Raw genomic sequence first — 25,090 nt, forward strand, 5'->3', positions numbered from 1 at the left:
ATTTATACACTGAATTGACTACGGATTTTTTTCCGTTATTTCCTGATTATGACAATGAGCACACGGCGGGTGTGACCGGTCAGCAGGGGATGCTCACTCCTCCATGGCACCTGATCCCACCTCTGATGTTTCGGAGGTCCGTGTTTGCTCTGCTCTTGTTTTGTATATTTGTTTAATGGACGTTGAGATTGAATACTGTTCGTTATTTCCATATCCTTATTGATTCTAAACCACAAAACATATTTACAATCAGTTTTGATAATTTGTACATATTTCACAATACTGTCCCTTATTGCTACTAAAATTCCACCAGATCTAGTTTTTTTTAACTTATGTCGATTTTTAACGTACGTGACATATCCAGGTATACAGATACTGTCCGTGTCATCGGTTTTGGTCTCGGTAAACCCGATCACATCGTATTTTAATATATTCTCTGTAAACTCGCTATAATTGAGTCGGTTTTTTATGCCGCACACATTCAATGTTAGGAATTTAAGAGCACTGTTTGTCCGTTCTCCTGCGCGTTCCTACTTGTCTGGTGTTGATGATACTCGTGCCCTCTTTAAATTGCGGTCTTTCGGTGTTCTGTTGATCTGATCAGGGGCGGATTCACTGTTCCACTCGGATCTAAAAACGGGGGCGTTTTCCTGCGGGATGTATTCCTTCCCGTTAATAAAGAGTTTGTCACACACCAACTTTGTACGTTTGTGATCCAGTTTCGCTTGTTTCATCACAGGGTACAACTTTTTCCTTTTCTCCTCGATCTCAGGTGGAAACTGCTCGTTTACAAACACTCCAATTCCCCTAAGTCTTCTAACTGCATTTGATAGTATGTGGTCCTTGTCCTTGAAAAATGAAAATTTGGCCACTATTTTTCTCGACAACTCACTAAATTCATTAAACTTGCCCATTCTGTGAACTCTGTCAAAATCTAATGGGTATTCCAGTCTGTACTTTCTTTGGAGGAAATCTTGCAGTACCTGTTCGGTGTTTTCCCACGCATGTTCCCGTATTCCTGTGAATACTAGATTGTCGCGCATTGAGCGTGCCTTCAGGTCAGTTACAGATTCTTGAAGACTAGAGTTTATTTCAATAACAGCCCTTATCTCTGACTCTGTTGACTTTTGAGCTTGTCTACAATGTTCTATATCTTTTCTGTCACTGATTATCATGTTTTTAGGTCACCTATTGTTATTAGTGATAATCAGTATTACCCTAGTTCTCTACACATACGAGGTAAAGCAGGAGAGGGAACCAGACTGGCCTGTTTGTTTACGTTCAGCTGCGGTACTAGATTAATTCTGATTCTGACAAAATCGGACCGTGGTATTATGATTAAAAAAACTCACTGTCAGTGTCTTGTCTTATATTAATAGTTTTAAAATAATTTTTCATCAGAATATAAACGTGATTCATGTAAGAAATCCATTCTACTCTGTAAATGAGCCCGGCTCTCTGTACTTCTGAGTACTTTGATTGATTTGTAGGATTAACAGTCTAGGTGATCATTTTCCATACGTTTGAAGTTATCAGATGACAGTTCTTGAAACGAGTCATACTTTATAAACATGATTCAGCGTGCGCAAACGTTCGTGATCATATCGAAGTTGTTTAAATTCTGATTCAAGCAAATGTAGATCTGAAGTTAGAGAACTGATCGTATTATCCTTAGAATTAACCCTGTTTTCTACATTCCCTATTCTTTCGATGAGTGATTGAATTATAGTCTTTAATTCGACTACGTTGATATTTTATCTTGACAACAATTAGTATTGCTTCATAGTACATATAGTACCTTGTACTAATACCCTTGCAGTCAATGCACATAAAACAATAAAATTCGAGTTACTACCGTACAGTGGGTCTGAGTGTGTAATACACACATATATGAATTATTTTCAATTGTGCATACTGTTTCGTTTGTGGATGTGAATGGTCTGAATGTTCAAGACCTGATGAGAAAGTTTTTTTATGAACAGCTTTTTTTACTTCAAAATGGATGTAAATTGTATTGTACAACATGATTCCTCATCATTCTTATTTTCACTCTCGCTTTCATCCACTGTCAGTGGCTCTGGGTATTCTTCGCATCAAGTAGGTATTTGCTCCAGTCCCCCAGACTCTCTATAGTGCTCTCACTGTAACGTCCAATGCAAAGATATAATAACAAGGGAAGTGACATGACAACAGGTCTGAACAACACAGGGTCATTCTTTACATTGACAGTACCAGCTTATAACCTGGACGTAACAATACCGAATTCAAACTTTGTAGCCTTTTGACGACACATGCCGTGATTCTGTGTTTGTACAAAGTAGGTCTGCCTCATGGTTGCGTCGCGCAACAACAACGATATGCTTGCTGACAACCATGGTTACACGTACAACCTAAAGAGGACTTTGCCCAATGGAAGAGACTGGAAGTCTGCTTTCCGTCGGAAGGCGCTTTATTGTATGACCACCGTTAAGGAACGGAAGGGTACTTTCACAATGGAAAAACAACAGCATTGCCACGAGGGAGCCGCAGGATTGACGATGGCGAAGAAAATAACAGCAAATGTCTGTGGACAACGTATTCGAGAGTGCGGGGTCCATAGTCGAATGAGTACTTTATTCCATGGCTGATGAAAACTTCCCACCACAATGCCAATGCACACATAAGTACTCTGAGGTTGACATCAAGAAGATGCTTGAGTTTCTGATTGACAATATCCATGTGGTTTTTGGAGACCAGGTATTCCAACAATCTATTGGAATTCCCATTGGTACAAATTGCGCCCCGTTATTAGCAGACTTCTTTTATGTTCATAAGAAGCAGAATTTATGCTTAATCTTTCACGTGAAAGAAGAAAACACTTGCAGTGGCCTTCAACTCGACATTTAGATATATCGACGACGTATTGTCAATTAATAATGATAGTTTCCACTCCTACGTCAACACGATATATCCTGGTGAGCTTGAGATAAAAGTACCACAGAGTCCGACACTTCTGCTTCATACTTGGATATTTTACTTGTAAATACACTAATGGTAATCTAACAACCAAGCTTTATGATAAACGTGATGACTTTATAAGCCTCGGGGCGCTCGTGAAATAGGTTTGAGGCGCTCGTGATTTAAATTTTTAGCGCTCATATCTGTCTTTTGGCGCCGGTAAAAAAAATTGGGTGTTCGTGCATGTAGCGTTCTGGTTTTGGGGCGCAGTGACTTGCACCCGTTTTGTGATGGTCCTGAAGGTACTGGGCACCAATTCGCAAGTTTCGAGATAGTAACTCTCCTACGATAGAGGAGCAAAAAGTACCCATTTCAGCATGGAGGTGGGACAGGTTGTCTCTGTATACAAACGTGCATAAATTAAAGAACGATATTTATGGTTTTTAAAATTAACTAAATGTTATAGAAAGATAATAATGTTCAGCAGTGATGCATATGATGATTTATCAAGCTCAACAATTCATAAATGAAAACCATCTATCCTTCTATGTTCAATAAACCAGAAGTGAAAAAAGAATTAGATAGATTACACGATCAGTACGTACTGGTTCCTGCCGACAAAGCAGGTAACAACATTGTCTTCGTTTGTAAGGCTCATTATGTTAATTGCATTTTAGAAGAACTTGGATTTAATTCTACGAGTGGTAATCCTACTTATACATATACTACTCTTTCTAAAGAAGAAATCCTTCAAAATCACCTGTCAGTTTTGAATACTTTTTAATATTCCACAGAGCCAAAATGAATTTGAACTACCTTATATATATTGGATTCCGAAACTTCATAAGAATCCTTACAAACAAAGATACATTGCAGGTTCCAGTAAATGTTCAACCAAGCCTCTTTCGTTACTTCTCACTAAAATATTGACAGTAGTGAAGGAAAAACTTCAAGAGTACTGTACAACTATATATTCAAGAAGTGGTGTAAATCAGATGTGGATACTTAAAAATTCTAAAGAACTTTTGGACAATTTGAAATCACAAGACTTTACAAAAATCAACTGCATTAAAACTTACGACTTTTCAACTTTATACACAACAATTCCGCACGACAAATTAAAATCCAGGCTTTTTGATATCATTGACAGCTGCTTCTTCAACAAAAATGGAACTCGTAAGTTTACTTACCTCGTCATTGGTCATTTGAAAAATTATTTTGTTAAAACAGATTCTGATTGTACACATAAGTACTCTGAAGTTGACATCAAGAAGATGCTTGGGTTTCTGATTGACAATATCTATTTGGTGTTTGGAGACCAGGTATTCCAACAATCTATTGGAATTCCCATGGGTACAAATTGCGCTCCGTTATTAGCAGACTTATTTTTATATTCATATGAAGCAGAATTTATGCAAAATCTTTTGCGTGAAAAGAAAAAAACACTTGCTGTGGCCTTCAACTCGACATTTAGATATATCGACGACGTATTGTCAATTAATAATAACACAGAGTCAAACACATCTGCTTCATACTTGGATATTTTACTTGAAAAAGACATAAATGGTAATCTATCAACCAAGCTATATGATAAACGTGATGACTTTAACTTCTATCGTCAACTTCCCTTACTTATGCAGCAATATACCTTCATCACCTGCATACAGAGTATTTATATCTCAGTTGATTCGATACGCAAGATCATGCTCTACGTATGAACAATTTCTTAAACGAGGTAAATTATTGACCTTGGGGGGTTAGGCGGGGCCACAATGGCAGACCAAAGGTGGCCAGGTGAGCGATGTGGTCCATGGGCCTCTTGTTACTCATTGAAGGAGGATACGATATGGTGTTCTAGTTTTGAAAGGACTATGGAAAGAAATTAACCAGTTGATGGGTAACCGGGGTATCAAAATACTTATTGCATTAAAATAAATAAATTTAAGTTTACTTAAATTTTTTTATTGCAATCAATAAGTGTCCTCCTTGATTGTGAAAGTCTGAAATACTGTAAAGCTGTGTTTTGTAATGATAATTTTGTTCCATGTCTTACCGTGGTAGGAGAGGCAGAGATTGACCAATCAAAATCTGACCAATTAAAATCTAACAAATGAAATTCTGACCATCTACATCCTTGGAGGACGGACGTTGCTTCAAAGTATAAACTTCCAAGCACATCATTTTCAAAAATTCTGCCAAGTTGTAAATTTTTATACTGAATAGAGTTACTGATAGAATACTACCTTGTAGTACACCCATTTCCTGTTCAAAACTTTCCAAAAATGTAGACCTTAAGCGTACTTTAAAATGTCTATCAGACAAGACATTCTGGATAAGATTTGGTAGATGTCCTTTAAGACCGATAGTGTGGAGGTCTTCTAAAATGCCATGTCTCCATGTAGTATCATATGCTTTTCTTAAACAAAATACACAGATACAACAAGCTTTTTTTGTTTTAAAAAGCATCTTTAATACAGGTTTCCAGTCTCAGCAACTGGTCAATAGTACTGCGTTTTTTTTCCAAAACCACATTGAATATTAGTTAAAATTTTATTAGTTTCAAGAAACCATATAAGATGTTCATTTATCATCCTTTCCGTGGTTTTACATAAATAGCGTGTTAAAGCTATATAGTTCGGTAATTATTAGGATATGTCTGATCCTTACCAGGCATTGGGATGGGAATTATTGTAAGTGGATTTGAATCAGGAGATATATCGTTTGGAAGACTTGGGAGTTCTGGAAGCTCCTGCTCTTCAGTCTTCTCAGCTTTTACTGCCACATCAGCCAACTGAAGATAAGTGCATATTGTAATGTTCATTAAGAATTAAGATTTGAATTTCACCTAGAATATTAATTTGAAAAAATGATGCCTTCTTCAGCCGACCGATGCAAAATGAAAGAAAATGGAGACATGCACAGTAGAGGGAATCAACGTAGGTCAAGGATGGCGCTGTTGTCGAAATAGTAGAAACACCCTCCAGTCATCACTTAGACAACCTGTATATAAACCCTCTCCCCACCACACACATCCAGTCTCAGAACATGTTTCAGGTAATAAATAATATCCCTCGACAAAATTATGACAAGCTTCTCCTGAATCTCCATATCCGCTTGAAAATGGTGCCAAATTTTGATATTCTTGTATCTCGATCAGTATTTACTAAAATGGTTCTTTACAGGGCATGATGAATATACTTTTTAATATTCCACAGAGCCAAAATGAATTTGAACTACCTTATATATATTGGATTCCGAAACTTCATAAGAATCCTTACAAACAAAGATACATTGCAGGTTCCAGTAAATGTTCAACCAAGCCTCTTTCGTTACTTCTCACTAAAATATTGACAGTAGTGAAGGAAAAACTTCAAGAGTACTGTACAACTATATATTCAAGAAGTGGTGTAAATCAGATGTGGATACTTAAAAATTCTAAAGAACTTTTGGACAATTTGAAATCACAAGACTTTACAAAAATCAACAGCATAAAAACTTACGACTTTTCAACTTTATACACAACAATTCCGCACGACAAATTAAAATCCAGGGTTTTTGATATCATTGACAGCTGCTTCTTCAACAAAAATGGAACTCGTAAGTTTACTTACCTCGTCATTGGTCATTTGAAAAATTATTTTGTTAAAACAGATTCTGATTGTACACATAAGTACTCTGAAGTTGACATCAAGAAGATGCTTGAGTTTCTGATTGACAATATCTATGTGGTTTTTGGAGACCAGGTATTCCAACAATCTATTGGAATTCCCATGGGTACAAATTGCGCTCCGTTATTAGCAGACTTATTTTTATATTCATATGAAGCAGAATTTATTCAAAATCTTTTGCGTGAAAAGAAAAAAACACTTGCTGTGGCCTTCAACTCGACATTTAGATATATCGACGACGTATTGTCAATTAATAATGATAATTTCCATTCCTACGTCGACACGATATATCCTGGTGAGCTTGAGATAAAAGATACCACAGAATCCAACACTTCTGCTTCATACTTGGATATTTTACTTGAAAAAGACACAAATGGTAATCTAACAACCAAGCTATATGATAAACGTGATGACTTTAACTTTTCTATCTTCAACTTCCCTTACTTATGCAGCAATATACCTTCATCACCTGCATACGGAGTATTTATATCTCAGCTGATTCGATACGCAAGAGCATGCTCTACGTATGAACAATTTCTTAAACGAGGTAAATTATTGACAAGCAAGTTGATGAAACAAGAATATCAACAGTCTCGTTTAAAGTCATCATTTCGTAAATTCTATGGTCGATACAATGACCTTGTCAGCAAATACAATTTATCATTGAATGAAATGCTGACTGACGTTTTTCATACCAATTGTTAGTCCATTATTTATACACTGAATTGACTACGGATTTTTTCCCGTTATTTCCTGATTATGACAATGAGCACACGGCGGGTGTGACCGGTCAGCAGGGGATGCTCACTCCTCCATGGCACCTGATCCCACCTCTGATGTTTCGGAGGTCCGTGTTTGCTCTGCTCTTATTTTGTATGTTTGTTTGATGGACGTTGAGATTGAGTGCTGTTCGTTGTTTCCGTGTCCTTATATTGCTTACGGAAATTCCAGGCAGGCAGAACCAGGACTTGATGATGTCTCAACCTTCTTCTTTTTTAAATATTATATATATATTTTTAGCTCACCTGAGCCGAAGGCTCAAGTGAGCTTTTCTGATCAAAATTTGTCCGTTGTCTGTCGTTGTTGTTGTCGTCGTCGTTGTCGTTGTCGTAAACTTTTCACATTTTCATCTTCTTCTCAAGAACCACTGGGCCAATTTCATCCAAACTTGGCACAAAGTATCCTTGGGTGAAGGGGATTCAAGTTTGTTCAAATAAAGGACCATGCCCTTTTCCAAGGGGAGATAATCATGAATTTGTTAAAAATTAATGACATTTTTAAAAAATCTTCTTCTCCAGAACCGCTGGGCCAGGAAAGATGAAACTCATGTGGAAACATCTTCAGGTAGTGTAGATTCAAGTTTGTTCAATTCATGACCCCCGGGGCAAGGGTGGGGCCAAAATGGCCGACCCAAGTTTTACATAGGAATATATAGGAAAAATCTTTAAAAATCTTCTTCTTAAGAACCACTGGGCCAGGAAAGATGAAACTCATGTGGAATCATCCTCAGGTAGTGAAGATTCAAGTTTGTTCAAATCATGACCCCTGTGGCAATGGTGGGGCCAAAATGGCCGACCCAAGATTTACATAGGAATTTAAAGGAAAAATCTTTTAAAATCTTTTTCTCCAGAACCACTGGGCCAGGAAAGATGAAACTCATGTGGAATCATCCTCAGGTAGTGTAGATTCAAGTTTGTTCAAATCATGACCCCCGGGGCAAGGGTTGGGCCAAAATGGCCAACCCAAGTTTTACATAGGAATATATAGGAAAAATCTTTAAAAATCTTCTTCTCCAGAACCACAGGGCTAGGAAAGATGAAACTCATGTGGAATCATCCTCAGGTAGTGTAGATTCAAGTTTGTTCAAATCATGACCCCCGGGGCAAGGGTGGGGTCAAAATGGCCGACCCAAGTTTTGCATAGGTATATATAAGAAAAATCTTTAAAAATCTTCTTCTCCAGAACCACTGGGCCAGGAAAGATGAAACTCATGTGGAATCATCCTTAGGTAGTGTAGATTCAAGTTTCTTCAAATCATGACCCCCGGGGCAAGGGTGGGGCCAAAATGTCTGACCCAGGTTTTACATAGGAATATATAGGAAAAATCTTTAAAAATCATCTTCTCCAGAACCACTAGGCCAGGAAGATGAAACTCATGTGGAATCATCCTTAGGTAGTGTAGATTCAAGTTTCTTCAAATCATGACCCCCGGGGCAAGGGTGGGGCCATAATGGCCGACCCAAGTTTTGCATAGGTATATATAGGAAAAATCTTTAAAAATCTTCTTCTCCAGAACCACTGGGCCAGGAAAGATGAAACTCATGTGGAATCATCCTTAGTTAGTGCAGATTCAAATTTGTTCAAATCATGACCCCCGGGGCAAGGGTGGCGCCAAAATGGCCGACCCAAGTTTTACATAGGAATATATAGGAAAAATCTTTAAAAATCTTTTTCTCCAGAACCACTGGGCCAGGAAAGATGAAACTCATGTGGAATTATACTTTAAGTAGTGTAGATTCAAGTTTGTTCAAATTATGACCCCCGGGGCAAGGGTGGGGCCAAAATGTCTGACCCAAGTTTTACATAGGAATATATAGGAAAAATCTTTAAAAATCTTCTTCTCTAGAACCACTGGGCCAGGAAAGATGAAACTCATGTGGATTCATCCTCAGGTAGTGTAGATTCAAGTTTCTTCAAATCATGACCCCCGACCCTGGGGATAGGGTGGGGCCAAAATGGCCGACCCACGTTTTACATAGGGATATATAGGGAAACCTTTTAAAATCTTCTTTTCAAGTACTTCAAAGCTATGATTAGTGATATTTATATGGAATCATAGGTAGTGTAGATTCTAGTTTGTTCAAAAGATGAACGCCTGGAAGGGGGGGGGGGGTTAGTAAATTCAAGCCTGATATGCTCAGGTGAGCGCTGTGGCCCCTGGGCCTCTTGTTTAATGAAAGGCATTAATCTTTATATAAACTTAAATGGAAAAGAGAGCGATAACGTTGTACCATTCACTGATTAAACTTTAAAAAAAAATACTATTACAATATTATATATACACTACAGAAAATCTATACCGGATATTGAAAAATAAATTCGACAATTATTTTATTTCGAAGTGTCAAATTTGTCAAAGAAGGCCGTTTATGCACATATAAAAGCAAGTTCGATGACATGAGAAATGACATTCACATCAGTGATCTAAATATTAAGTCAAGTATGGACCTCGTTGATATTCAGAATGTGTCAAATAAGAATCAATGGGTCTTGCATAAATGGACATGAAAAACTGGTCTCAAGGACTGAAAATGTGAAATGTTTAAAAGCACTAGACATTCCCTTTTAAAAAGATATGGTCAAACTTTGCTTTTTTAGGTCACCTCAGTAAACTCAGGTGACCTATTGCTATCCGTTTTCGTCCGTCGTCGTCCGTCGTGTGTTAACATTTGAACATTTTCAGCTTCTTCTCTGCAACCACTGAACCAATTTCAACCAAATTTGGCACAAAGCATCTATGGGTGAAGAGGAACAAAAATTGTGAATTTCATGATCCCTGCCCCCCTGGGGCCTGAGGGGTGGGGCCAAAACCACTAAAATTAATGAAATCTTTAAAAATCTTCTTCTTTACTCCTGGACATCAAGCAGTCAAACTATTTGCATGATTGTAATCAGCATTGAGTCCTCTACCAAAATTGTGAAATTCATGGCCCTTGGGTCAGGGGTTCTAGTGCTAGGGCGGGGTTAAATAAGTAGGTAGTGAAAATGCATTATTTCTTTGAAAATCTTCTTCTCTGCTCCTGGGTATTAAATAAACCAACTAAGTACATAGTTATGATGAGCAAGAGAGCCTCTACCAAATTTGTGAATTTTATGGCCCCAGGGTCAGGGGTTCTGGTGTTAGGGTGGGGCTCTATTGATTATATAGTAAAAATACATGATTTCTTTGAAAATCTTCTTCTCTGCCTCTGAGTATTAAATAAACCAAGTAAGTAAAAAGTAATGATGACCAAGAGTGCCTCTACCAAAATTGTGAATTTTATGGCCCCAGGGTCAAGGGTTCTGGTGTGGGGGGGGGGGGGGGGGGTGGGGGGAGGGCTCTCTTGATTATATAGTAAAAATACATGATTTCTTTGAAAATCTTCTTCTCTGCACCTGAGTATTAAATAAACCAAGTAAGTAAATAGTTATGATGAGCAAGAGTGCCTCTACGAAAATTGTGAATTTTATGGCCCCAGGGTCAAGGGTTCTGGTGTTGGGGGGGGGGGGGCTCTATTGATTATATAGTGAAATTACATGAATCTTTGAAAATCTTCTTCTCTGCTCCTAGGTATTAAATAAACTAACTAAGTGCATATTTATGATGAGCAAGAGTGCCTCTACAAAAATTGTGAATTTTATGGCCCCAGGGTCAAGGGTTCTGTTTTTTTTGGGGGGGTGGGGACTCTATTGATTATATAGTGTAATTAAATAAATTCTTTGAAAATCCTCTTCTTTGCTCCTAGGTATTAAAAAAACTAACTAAGTGCATAGTTATGATGAGCAAGAGTGCCTCTACAAAAATTGTGAATTTTATGGCCCCAGCATTAATGGTTCTGGTGGTGGGGACTTTATTGTTTATAAAGTGAAAATACATGAATTCTTTGAAAATCTTCTTTTCTGCTCCTAGGTATCAAATAAACCAACTAAGTACATAGTGATGATAAGCGAGTGTTCCTCAACTAAGATTGTGAATTTATGGCCCCAGGGACAAGGGTTCTGGTGTGTGTGGGGGGGGGGGGGCTCCATTGATTATATAGTGAAAATACACAAATTCTTTGAAAATCTCCTTCTCTGCTCCTATTATTTTATATAAACTAACAAAGTGCATAGTTATGATGAGCAAGTGTGCCTCTACCAAAATTGTGAATTTTATGGCCCCAGGGTCAGGGGTTCTGGTGTTAGGGCGGGGCTCTATTGATTATATATTGAAAATACATGATTTTCTTTGAAAATCTTCTTCTCTGCTCCTAGGTATTGAATAAACCAACTAAGTGCATAGTTATGATGAGCAAGAGTGCCTCTACAAAAATTGTGAATTTTATGGCCCCAGCATTAATGGTTCTGGTGGGGGGATTTATTGTTTATAAAGTGAAAATACATGAATTCTTTGAAAATCTTCTTTTCTGCTCCTAGGTATCAAATAAACCAACTAAGTACATAGTGATGATAAGCGAGTGTTCCTCAACTAAGGTTGTGAATTTATGGCCCCAGGGACAAGGGTTCTGGTGTGTGTGTGGGGGGGGGGGGCTCCATTGATTATATAGTGAAAATATGTGAATTCCTTGAAAATCTCCTTCTCTGCTCCTATTATTTTATATAAACTAACAAAGTGCATAGTTATGATGAACAAGTGTGCCTCAACCCAAATTGTGAATTTAAAGGCCCTCTGGGTTCTGGTGGTGTGTGTGGGGGGGGGGGGGGCTCTATTGATTATATATTGAAAATACATGATTTTCTTTGAAAATCTTCTTCTCTGCTCCTAGGTATTGAATAAACCAACTAAGTGCATAGTTATGATGAGCAAGAGTGCCTCTACAAAAATTGTGAATTTTATGACCCCAGGGTTAGGGGTTCTGGTGTTAGGGTGGGGCTCTATTGATTATATAGTGAAAATACATTAAATCTTTGAAAATTTTCTTTTCTGTCTCTGGGTATGAAGCAGATAAACTACCTATATAGTTATGATGAGCAAGGGCCCTAATTTGCAGAATTGTGAATTTCAAGGCCCAAGGGTCAGGGGTGGGGGGGGGGGCTCTACTTATATACTGGAAATGAATTAATTGTTTGCTATCTGGTCCTTTGTATTTATAAAACATTTATTTACTTTTTGATAGGCAATTTAAAGGGTGCCTTTTAAAAAATTGTGCAACCTAGGGTCAGGGGTTTATGTCAGAGTTTTAGGGGCACTACTGATTATTGATGAATATTACTGATTAGTTGGAGTGCATTTTTGTTCCCCTTGCATATGGGTATTCAGTAACCAAGCTAAGCGACTGTTAAGTTTATTGTTATGATGATCAATGGTGCTCTTTCAAAATTGTGAATGCCATATAGCATCTGGCTTAAAACATGTTATTGAATCAAATTTATTACACTGTAACTGGAAAGTTGTTGCATAATGCTCAGGTGACCTATAAGGCCCGTGGGCCTCTTGTTTAAAGGTCAAACCCCTTGGTATTCAATGAATGATTTCACACTGCATGTTCAAAATGTCAAATTTGGTTGTACCCGAGGAAAAGACCTGTCATAATGAATACACGTTAAATATGAAAGTCAAAACTCCTTTAAATTAAAAAGCTGTGAGCAAGGTGGAAGTTTTTGTGGACAAACAGACACCTAGAGACAGACAGACAATGTTCAAGACAGGAACTTGATAACCCCGAAACTTTGTTTATTGGGGCATGACTTGTCAAAAAATCAGTGTAAGCAAAACAACAACTCATCTTCAAGATACACTCACTTACCACAAGTCGGCCCAGCATCTGCTCATTATCTGCAAGCATTTATAAGATAGTGCGAAAACCAAGCTGGACAAACTGGCAGTCATGGGAGACGTACAGAGTCAGAGAAAACCTGTGGTCCGGCCCCTACGGATTTGCAAGTACGAGGGGCATTTCAAAAGTTCTGGCAACTGTTTAATAAAAGATTAACCGTTTTACGGAAATTATTGAGTTTGATATCATTGGAAAGATCAGAAAAATATACACATATTGTGACATCACTTTATAATTTTTATGACGTAATAACTCCGAAAATGACGTCAGAATATAGAATGTTTAGCATACTGAAAAGTCGTGTTTTTATCCACATGAGAGGATCGTAAAAGTTCTGTCAAAGGCTTATTTGAAAAAATATTTCAAAGAAAATTTTATTTTGAAAAGAGGTAGAGGAGGACTATGATATTATTTATCAGCAATTCCATTATTCATTGTATGATTTGTTTACGAGCATGGTTTATGTCCGCTTTTGCTATCATAGACATTCATTTAAGATTTTTATTTACATGATATGGCTGACTTTTTGGTCCTTTATATAGCTCTCCATTGTTTGAACTAAAACATGTTCTGTATTAAACTGAAGTATATTAATGCAGTTTTATTCAAATATATTTTGAGTAACAGGACTCTTACCGTTTACGAATAAAATGTACTAAGTCTTGTCCTCGACTTGATTCTGTGCGTATTTTTTCATATCAGTTCAACTTCGGCGCCCCCAAACTCACTACTGCTTTCGACTTTTGAATCCAAAAAATGAATATAAGTTACTCAGACATTTAAAGACTTATTTATTTTCCATGCATTAAAATTTGCGAATATGTGGAGGTACGGTGGGGTTACAACTACGCCGCCGCCATTTTGGATTTTACGAGAAAATATTGGGCACACTAAACGTAACTTCTCTTGAGCCTTCATCGATCCCACAAATCTGGTTAAAACGCCTGACGAATTTATGCCATCTAAGTTTGTAACACTATCGCCTATTTTTCTTTGATTGTCAACTTTGTTTTTTTCTCACATTTAGGTCTCTTTTACGCAAAAGTTTGAGCGAGATTCGATAAAACCATGCTAAATTTGACACTCGCTAAGACCATTTCAGAACAAGAAGGTCTCCAAAATAAAATACCATATGATAGATTGTAGTCTATGTAAACATTCCACCAACTGGCATTTGCGTCCGTTAACTTGCGTCCGAGTAATGAGCAAAACTTTCTTGAAAATTTTAATTTGATCAAATTGTGTCTTTTATTACGTCATTTTTATTGTCAGTATGCTAAACATTTTATATTCTGACGTCATTTTCGGAGTTATTACGTCATAAAAATTATAAAGTGACGTCACAATATGTGTATATTTTTCTGATCTTTCCAATGATATCAAACTCAATAATTTCCGTAAAACGGTTAATCTTTTATTAAACAGTTGCCAGAACTTTTGAAATGCCCCTCGTAGGGTCCAATAAAAGTTACTCTCCTATCTTCTTGCATTGTATGCATGAACAATTTTACTTATATATTTTAAGTCATCTCTATTTATTGCCAAGGTTTCCGTGAATTTTAACAAGAGTTTGGTTGAACCTCTCAACCATACCACTCCCTGTGTGGTGATAGGGAGGAGTTTAAGAGTGCCTATCGCCACCTTGTTGTTTCTTATTGCTTCTCATGCTTTTTTCTTTGAATCTTTGGTAAACCACTTGGTGGCAAGTTTGTCAATTAAGTTTTTACACCGTGGTTCTGCAGAAGGCGACAAAAAGTTTATTATAATTAACGACAGTAAAATATCAATCAGAAAAGCTTGCAAAAAAATAACATACCACATAATGGACCTGCAGCGAAGTAAACACATACTGCCCTTCGTCCTCTACAAATATTTCATTTTCGTCTCTGGTCACTTCCCGCAATTTCAATCCGTTAAATTATTTTTCTTGGCCCTCTAAATACTGGTCCTTCTCTCTGTAAAATGTCAGCTGTAGGTTTCGTTACATCCATCTTCCTCCCAGTTTAAATACCTCCGATCCTCTATCAGTATGTACAAGCAAGAATTATACTATAAAAGCTATATGTTAAATAATTTTCCCCCATTCTACCTCAAATTACCTTCAAAAACGAGAAGTATCTGTCGAGACTGTAGCTCTACTGGTTTACACTTATAACAAAGGATGAGAAAAGAAGCCATTGCCATCAGACCAAATCTGTTGGAGGATTAGCTTTTAAGGTATTAGGGGTTAATAGCCATGACTTTGAATATGACCTAATTAATCATAGTTATAATGAACAACACTTTTGGCAATATTTCCCTTAGTTTCATGCAATTTTGTTCATACATATTTCTTATGCGCTCATTTATGTAACTGCATCCTCTCGCCACTGGTGCGCCCTATATGGATAAAGGATACACAAGTTATTTTTCTAGTTAGCCAGAGAACAATTAAATGTTTCATGTATTCAACTGTAAAATTAAGCTTTAGGATTGTAGACATTCAATTTTTTTTAGTTCAAAGTCATCAGATATGATATATGAATACTTGTAATCCAGAGAACTTTTCTGCTTTTAGTGACAATTTTAGCAATATTGTACATCGATGCAGCAAGATTAACCCTTTCTCTACCGGCACATTTTACGTGATTTTAGAGACCTTTTGACATGGCATTATTATATTATTTCTAACTTTTCTATCCATGGAGAATACTAGGTATAATGCATACCATTTTGTAGGGAATGTCTTAGAGATAATATTTCATGACGTTTCAGATACCCAACGACTGACCTTATTAGTAAAAATAGAGGTCAAAGGTCAATTAAGTGCAAAATTTTATGGAATTTTTTGATACTTTTTAATCTTCAAGCTAAATATTTACAAAGATGTATGTTGAAATAGGAAATTTGGGATATACCCACAAAAGGGCATTATACTGTACTTCATAAAACACATAAACCTTTTTTTAAATTCTGCATACATTTCCTTAAAAACGGTTGCTAAGCAACGCAGAATTTTTCAATTTTCGGGCAGAAATTTTTGTTTTCACTCATCCTAGACACATTTATGCATCCCAGCACATATTAAAGTTAGATATAATGCCATAAAATTACAAGGGACATAACAGCAGATAAATTTTCCAAAAGTTTGACCTCATTAGAACTATTTTTAGGAGGTCAAAGGTCAAATAAGTGCAAAAATTTCATCATTTTTTTCAATGCTTCTCAATATTTTTTGCTAAAATTTTACACAGTAGAGGCTGAAATGAAAAATTCTGAATAAACACTCAAGAAGGGATCAGAACTGCAATATCCATACATCATTTTAGTTCAAATTTTTGTTTAATGACCTTTAAGTGATTGCTAAGCAACAGCATTTTCAATTTTTTAAACTATATACATGTACATTTTTGTTATTTCTCATTCTGGACACATTCTAGACACTTTTTGTATATTCCGTGATGCTGTTTGTAAGATATGGGCCCCAAAAAATGAAAGAATATTTTTGTATTAAGTATTGACCTTGACACTCTTTTTCTTAGGGGGTCAAGGTCAAATCAGTACAGAATTCAATTTCTACTTAAAATTGTAAGTATATATTAGTTTTGAAATGTTACAGTCATGGAAAAATCATCTAATAGTTGACTTAAAAAAACAGCGAACGACAAAATTTGCAAGCAAAAATTAATCTAAGAAGTAAAAATAAAATTGAATGATTTCATTGCAAGATTTTACTGGTATAACAGAGCTTAAGGGTACAATAAAGAATTGACATGCCATCTTGAAAGGAAATAATAATACATTGCAATGGCAATTAATGCAAAACTGTTTTGTCAATAGGTTGAAAAATGTTACGTTTATGTTCAAATATACAAATTCCGAAATATTGCAAAATGAATTCTAGATCAGACTGATTAAATCTTCCACAAAATGTTGAAGACCAGAGCACTTTTACTTCGTGCCTCCATTCTTTCATCAACTGCCACTTCTCTGAAAGACTGGAGGAGATTCTTCTTTGACTTGTCTGTACAAGGGTTCAGCTTCTATACTGTAAAAGATTTAAATATTTTTAAACAGATATGTGAATTTACATTTATAAATAAAATTAAGAATGATACAATTAATACATTGATATTATTTTCCATTTGAAATGAAAATTTATAAATGCGATTCAAGTAGTTAAATTATATTATTAAGTCAATGTATCAGGACTAAATATTCAACAACCTTGTAGTAAACCATCATGGTTGAATTACTGAACCAAAACCAATAGCATATTTGGTAATCTGACTAAAGGCAGACCTGTATTATATAAAGAAAAATTGTGAAGCAGATAGATCTAATTTTGATTAGATGCTATGAAAGTAATGATGGGACACTTCAAAATATTTTCAAAATAAGTAAAAATTAATTTGAGATCTCGAATTATACAATCCGTTTCCAAGAATTATCAATTCATTCCTTTGGTTTATAATTCGCGATCTCAAATTACGCAATTCAATCCTTCTGATTACTAATTCATTCCCTCAATTTTTTATTCTAGATCTATCTGCTCCATGATTTTTCAGAATATGCTCAAGAATTTCTCTCTCACATGGAATTGCCACCACTTGTAGGTGGACTGTTCTATATTCGACACTTACGACTATTGAGGTGTGAGGGATCTTTTTCATGCCAGCACCTACTGCAACAAGGCACCCTAATAGGTTTTATATGTATAATGTAAGATAAGATATGTTTATAGTGTCTTATCAGAAGGACAGGTCTCCAAGTATCATAGTAAGATTCGAACCTGCGATGCAAGGATTAACTCCTTACTTCATGACTATAAAACCACTGAACTAGTCTAGTGACTCATGTACCTTAAAGTGTTGACTAATAGCCATCCAATGGCAATAAAGAATTTTGACTGCAATAAAATTGACTTACAGCTGATAACTAAGCACCTATGTCCTCCACATCATGATCTTTTCTGTGCATGATGGCCAGTGGTGGGATTAGCAAGAAGGACTTCACAGATGAAAGTTCTGAGGATTTGCTACCAGCACACAACACACATGCTAAAAAAAATTATGTGTTCGTGTTAATTATGTCAATTAAGTTTCATTTTTCTTTGAAGTGGTAATAAAAACTTTCCTACTTCAAAAACAACCCAAAAATAAGTCGAATTTGTTCGAACATCATCGCAAAACAGGGTTTAGATGCTCAGGCCAACAATATAAAAATTGATTTGTTTGATGTACACTGACGAATGACGACCTGTCAAAATTGCCCCTTCACAATAATTTTTCAGCACTTTAAACTTTGAATTTATTTTCCTTCTTAAATTTACTAAAATTGTTTCATTTTAAAGCAAAGATTTTAAAATTTCTATAGGCTGCTTCTTGACTGATTGTTTTTCATGTTTTCATAGCAATACACTTGTGTAGCTATCAAATGTGTACTGTTAAGAAATCTCTTATTTTTATGACAGTTATCAATTTTTTAGCAGTGTAAACCACCCCAAAATTAACATATTACCTACCCATCTTGAAAAATGTGGGTCGGAGTACATCAAACAAAAATATTTCGTTGATCAGTCAACACAGTATTCCATATTGAGAAATCAGTGACATTGTATTGTAAACAATTTTGTCACGGCTTCATATTGATCACATGCACGCGTGTAACTAGAGACCAATCTACACAACTATGTACAGTATACAGCTGGTATGAGGTCCTTGGAAGTCTATAATGTCTTTTCATTTCTATCAATGTAAAGTAAAACACTTTTAAACTTTTCAATCAATACTTACACACATCTAATGCCAAAGAAAAGACCTGTCACATCTGATGAATTGACGTGTTTTACATCGTAAATCCATGAAGTTGTTGTTGTTTACTGCAACAGCGGAAACATGCGTTAGTCTCGATTAATATCAACTCGTACCGTAATGAGTCGTGTGAATGCGAGAATTTGTATTAAAACATAGCGTTGAAAAAGTTGATTTTTTTATTTATTGTAAATTTCATGTCATTATATGTTTAATAGTATATTATATTGGGAATATATTTTAAAGCAAACAGCAATGAAATCCTTTTTTTTTGACGTAATGTTAGACCTTTAGGAATCAGCGTTTTTCTTTTTATCAACAATGAACTAATAACACGTTTCATAAATAACAAAAAGACTACATTTCTCTAAAGGTGTAAAGATGATGATTACTATTATTTTAAAACAATTATTTTTTTATAATCATTCATTTAAATAAAAATATTTAATTAAATTTAATAGTACTAAACACGTTGTTCCGAATGAGGCGCAACGAAAACGACCTTGACGTTAAATATAGATAACACTCAAATTTTCTACAAAAAATACACAGAGGTTCAAAACTCAAACTATGGTAATTCAGAAAATACCGAACATAAAGAGACAAGTAAAGGCTTGTTGAAATGGAAATTTTTTCTACTTTTACCAGCTGTATTTTGTTTTCCCTATTTCAATATAGAAATAAAGGTAAAACTGAGGTTAATTTAAATATTACGAATAAAACCCAGAAAAATCACATGCGTGGAAGAAAATTCTTGTTTTTATAAAATATCTAAAAGTAAAAGCAATAATTTTTACATATTTCAAAAGCAGAGAAAATATCCCTTTTAAACATATTAATTTTTTCTTAATGATTTAATCTAGAAAAAATATATCTATCGTCGGGAAAATCGTCCTTGCTTTGGAAAATAGCGTCATTTTTAAAAAGTCACGAATGTCTTTAAAAACGTAAAATCTATTCATTACCGGTTCAAAAGTTTTACAGGGTCTGAAAGTAGAGAAAATTTCCTAAAAGATGATATATAGTTCATATACCTTTATTCTATTATTGAAAAGATACGGAGATCCTGTTATCGCGATGTCGTGTTTTAACGCGCTATCGGTCATATTGACCGATGCGGTAGAGAAGGGGTTAATAAAGGTCAAACGACTAAGCACTGATGTGTCTTCAGTGGGGAGTTTTGCATCAAGAAATTAATGTCGGTGAAATCTCTTTGAAAGAAAGTAGGTAAATAACATTTTTAAAACATTTTTAAAACGTATTCCGTAATTAATTCTCGACTACTATTTCCTTCATTTCCCGAATGAATTGATTAAACTGACTATAACACACCATGGGATCGAAGATTTATTCACTATTTATATTGATCAAAAAATAAACTTCAATAATGGGTCCTATACTCCGGGTATGTTGCCTTCAGCTCTCGGGGGTTGGGGGTGGTGATGGTGTACACCGCTTCCCTTTTTTGGCACTCCGCCCATCACAATTCCAGTGTCTACGACACTCTTTGGAGTTGTGTCGTCATCTCCATGGCGGTAGCGCTCGCTCCTTTGGAACGCAGCAGGTTTTCGATTCTTGTGTCTGCACCATCTCTCCCTGAGATAGCACAGACACGGGGTGAAGGCGAGGGCCGGTACCAGCGCAGTGCCTCCGATTCCTAACGCTTCGTTCACTTAAACGAAATATAAGATATTTTTTTGTTTTCTATTTGATTTTTTTGTTAAGTAGAATTGTTTGACATAATTTCCTATTTCTTTTCTTCCCTCTGAAATTCACTTTATAAACACACTTATAAACCAGAAGTCTCTGTCGAGACTGAAGCTCTACTGATTTGAACTTATAGCAAAGGAAGAGAAAAGTACTTAAGCAGCTGGGATTTGAAACTAAATAGAACTAGAAAACTGACCAATCAGCAAGGGCCCCGCCATAGGGTAGAATTAATAGGGTGCAGCTTACGGAATGATTAAAAAATGTACGAAGAATAAGCAACAGCAACTGTGTTCTTAAAATTTCAAGATAATTCCTGAATATTCAAAAACCTGAAAATAATATCCTTGTACTTACATCAGGCAGTAAAGAACAACTTAATGTATATTTAAACAATTATAAAGAATTTGTGTTAACTGTGTTCTTAAAATTTCAAGATAATTCCTGAATATTCAAAAACCTGAAAATAATATCCTTGTACTTACATCAGGCAGTAAAGAACAACTTAATGTATATTTAAACAATTATAAAGAATTTGTGTTATCAATGCCAGCCTTGAATGAATGCAAATATCATGAAGGCTTGACCTTAACTTCATACAAACAGCAGTTGCAGACAAAGGTTTTCATTAATCTTAAAAGTGACAGAATAAAGAAAAGCCTACTAAATTTTCTGCAGCTGGCTAGATAATTAATCCAAAGGGATTAATTGTACCTCTCTCATCATTTTCTTTTAAAGTACAGTAAGAACTTTTTCAGTATTAATGATAGAATGGGGTTTTTATACAACTATTCTAAAAATTAATAATATGCTTGAATTAACATAAAGTGAAAAAAGTAAATCAAAAAATGGTTCAAAAAATCCTCTTTAATCTATTTCTTGTTATTAGAATTTAATGAAATCATAACTATTTAACAAATATAAATTATAACAAAATTATAATATTTAAATCCACATTTCAGAGTGTTCATAGCATTCCAAATTGACTTAACTTCAAAACAAACTTCATTTGCAGACAGAGGTGGTAATTCATCTCAATTTGACAGATAAAGATAATGCTCTGAATTTTCTTCAGGAGGAAAGCTAATTAATCCCAAGGGACTCATAGCAGCATTCAGTTTTACAATAGGAACATCTTCAGCAGTTATCTCTCTTTGCCAAAGCTTTTGTATATAAAGTTAAGGAATCTACGCCAACAGCCCAGCTCCAAACCAGGGGACATAGAGAACCAAACTTAGCATCAAAATATGTATTTCTGCCTACTGAACTATCATACCTAATTTGTACTTGATTGGGCAACAATAAAAAAAAGTTATTAGAAAAAAACAGAAAATTTGTGGACGGAAGAGTGACAGACGGACAGACAGACAGACAGACGGACGGACAGAGTGATTACTATAGGGCACCCGCAAATCCTTGCGGGGCCCTAATAATGATCGTTGATAAAGTCTCTTTATGTTCTTAGTGTAGTCTACTTGTGTGCCAAGTTATACTGAAATCAGACCAAAACTGTAGGAGGAGTAGCATTTTGAAACAATTTTACAGACATTTCTATTTTATTAACCACGGCAACACCCAGGGTCCTTGAAATTCACAATTCTGCAAGATTAGGACCCTTATTGCTCATCATGACTATATAGGTAGTTCATCTGCTTCAAACCCAGAGACAGACAAGAAAATTTTCAAAGATTTAATTGTATTTTCACTATATAATCAATAGAGCCCTGCCCTAACATCAGAACCCCTGACCCTGGGGCCATAACATTCATAGTTTTAAAAGAGGCATTCTTGCTCATCATAACTATACACTTAGTTTATTTAATACCTAGGAGCAGAGAAGAAGATTTTCAAAGAATTCATGTATTTTTACTATATAATCTATAAAGCCCCCCCCCCCCCTCCTCAACTCCAGAACTCCTGACCCTGGGACCATAAAATTTACAATTTTGGTTGAGGCACTCTTGCTCATCATAACTATGCACTTAGTTAGTTTATTTAATACCTAGGAGCAGAGAAGAAGATTTTTTAAGAATTCATGAATTTTCACTTCATAATCAATAGAGTCCACCCTCAACACCAGAACCCCTGACCCTGGGGCCATAAAACTCACAATTTTGGTTGAAGCACTCTTGTTCATCATAACTATACACTCAGTTAGTTTATTTAATACCTAGGAGCAGAGAAGAAGATTTTCAAAGAATTCATGTATTTGTACTATATAATTTATAGAGCCCCCCCCCCTCCTCAACACCAGAACCCCTGACCCTTGGACCATAAAATTTACAATTTTGGTTAGAGCCCTTTTGCTCATCATAACTATGCACTTAGTTAGTTTAATTAATACCTAGGAGCAGAGAACAAAGTTTTCAAAGAATTCATGAATTTTCACTATATAATCAATACAGCCCCCCACCCCCCCCCCACATACACCAGAACCCTTGACCCTGGGGCCATAAAATTCACAGTTTTGCTTTAGGCACTCTTGTTCATCATAACTATGTACTCAGTTAGTTTATTTAATACCTAGGAGCAGAGAAGAAGATTTTCAAAGAATTCATGTATTTTTACTATATAATTTATAGAGCCCCCCCCCTCCTCAACACCAGAACCCCTGACCCTGGGACCATAAAATTTACAATTTTGGTTAGAGTCAGCAAGTACAATTTATCATTGAATGAAATGCTGACTGACGTTTTTCATACCAATTGTTAGTCCATTATTCAAACACTGAATTGACCACGGATTTTTTCCGTTTTTTCCTGATTATGACAATGAGCACACGGCGGGTGTGACCGGTCAGCAGGGGATGCTCACTCCTCCATGGCACCTGATCCCACCTCTGATGTTTCGGAGGTCCGTGTTTGCTCTGCTCTTGTTTTGTATATTTGTTTAATGGACGTTGAGATTGAATACTGTTCGTTATTTCCATATCCTTATTAGAGCCCTTTTGCTCATCATAACTATGCACTTAGTTAGTTTAATTAATACCTAGGAGCAGAGAACAAAGTTTTCAAAGAATTCATGAATTTTCACAATATAATCAATCTAGCCCCCCCCCCCCCCTACACCGGAACCCTTGACCCTGGGCCATAAAACTCACAATTTTGGTTGAGGCACTCTTGTTCATCATAACTATGTACTTAGTTAGTTTATTTAATACCCAGGAGCAGAGAAGAAGATTTTCAAAGAATTCATGTATTTTCACTATATATAATCAATAGAGCCCCACCCTAACACCAGAACCCCTGACCCTGGGGCCATGAATTTCACAATTTTGGTAGAGGACTTATTGCTGATTACAATAATGCAAACAGTTTGACTGCTTGATGTCCAGGAGTAAAGAAGAAGATTTTTAAAGATTGCATTCATTTTAGTGGTTTTGGCCCCACCCCTCAGGCCCTAGGGGGGCAGGGATCATGAAATTCATAATTTTTGTTTCCCTCTAGCCATAGAAGCTTTGTGCCAAATTTGGTTGAAATTGGTGCAGTGGTTGCAGAGAAGAAGCTGAAAATGTTCAACTGTTAACACACGATGGACGACGGACGACGCACGACGACGGACGAAAACGGATAGCAATAGGTCACCTGAGTTTACTCAGGTGACCTATAAATATATAATTATATAGATAAATAGAGTGTAAGTGTTAGGCAGTAAAAATTAATTAAATCTACCAGGTTCTCTTATAAATTTATGAACTGACTGAAAAATATATTTATTGATTTCTACATTTTGTGACTCATTTCCCCACAGAAGTAAATGACAATCAATAATGTTCAATTTCATATTTGGGTTCGTAAGACACAGTAAATCTCTGAATAGCTTATCTCTAGCATATTGGTACTTATTGCAGACAAAGAAAAAATGATATGGGTGTTCTGGTGTACCACATGAACAGTTAGGACTCGCGATAATGTTTCTTCTATAAAGATCAAAATTCAAAATGCAATTGTGTCGTAGTTTAGTATGTATGATATTAAGTCGTCTATTACCATGGGAGAAATAAGAAGGGGTCTGCTGGTTTTTTAAGTATGTTATTTTTATAGCTGTTCAAAGGTATGCAGTTTCTAGTGGTGATTCTCAGACTATTCCATTAGTTTATTGTATCAGGAACAAAAGATTTCTTGAATATTTCAAGTTTACCTCTAGGAATAGTGTAGTCCTCTTTATTGCGTCTTGTTGCGGGAAAAATACTTTTTTAAATAATAGGGTACTAAGTTGTGATGTACCTTGTACATAGTATTTAGTTTTGCTACTTTTCGCCTAGCTGCAAGAGGTTCCCATCCTGTTTCTAAATATAATGCATCTCTTGAAGCGATAATTGTATTTCAGCTTTTTTAAAAGACCTAAGCTTTGGTAAGCCTGTTTAACTATATTGTCTTTATGATCAGACTAATTACGATTTTGGCTCAAAAGTAAACCCAAATGCTTATGAGAGGTTATGTATTCTAGA

General features: G+C 35.8%; 1 protein-coding gene across 1 annotated transcript; it reads right to left on the reverse strand.

The window, feature by feature from the left end:
- Positions 1–530: 530 nt before the first annotated feature.
- Positions 531–1,175, reverse strand: LOC134257022 (uncharacterized). The gene has a single exon (XM_062739678.1). The coding sequence runs from the start codon at positions 1,173–1,175 to the stop codon at positions 531–533; it is 645 nt and encodes a 214-aa protein (XP_062595662.1).
- Positions 1,176–25,090: the final 23,915 nt, after the last annotated feature.

Source organism: Saccostrea cucullata, unplaced genomic scaffold (genome assembly GCF_032062105.1).
Source record: "Saccostrea cucullata isolate Sc308-1 unplaced genomic scaffold, CSIRO_AGI_Scuc_v1 ctg1454, whole genome shotgun sequence".
Taxonomy (NCBI): Eukaryota; Metazoa; Mollusca; class Bivalvia; order Ostreida; family Ostreidae; genus Saccostrea; species Saccostrea cuccullata.

Coding starts and splice junctions, on each gene's coding strand:
- LOC134257022 (XM_062739678.1), bottom strand. CDS start 1,175: ATGATAATCAGTGACAGAAAAGATATAGAACATTGTAGACAAGCTCAA.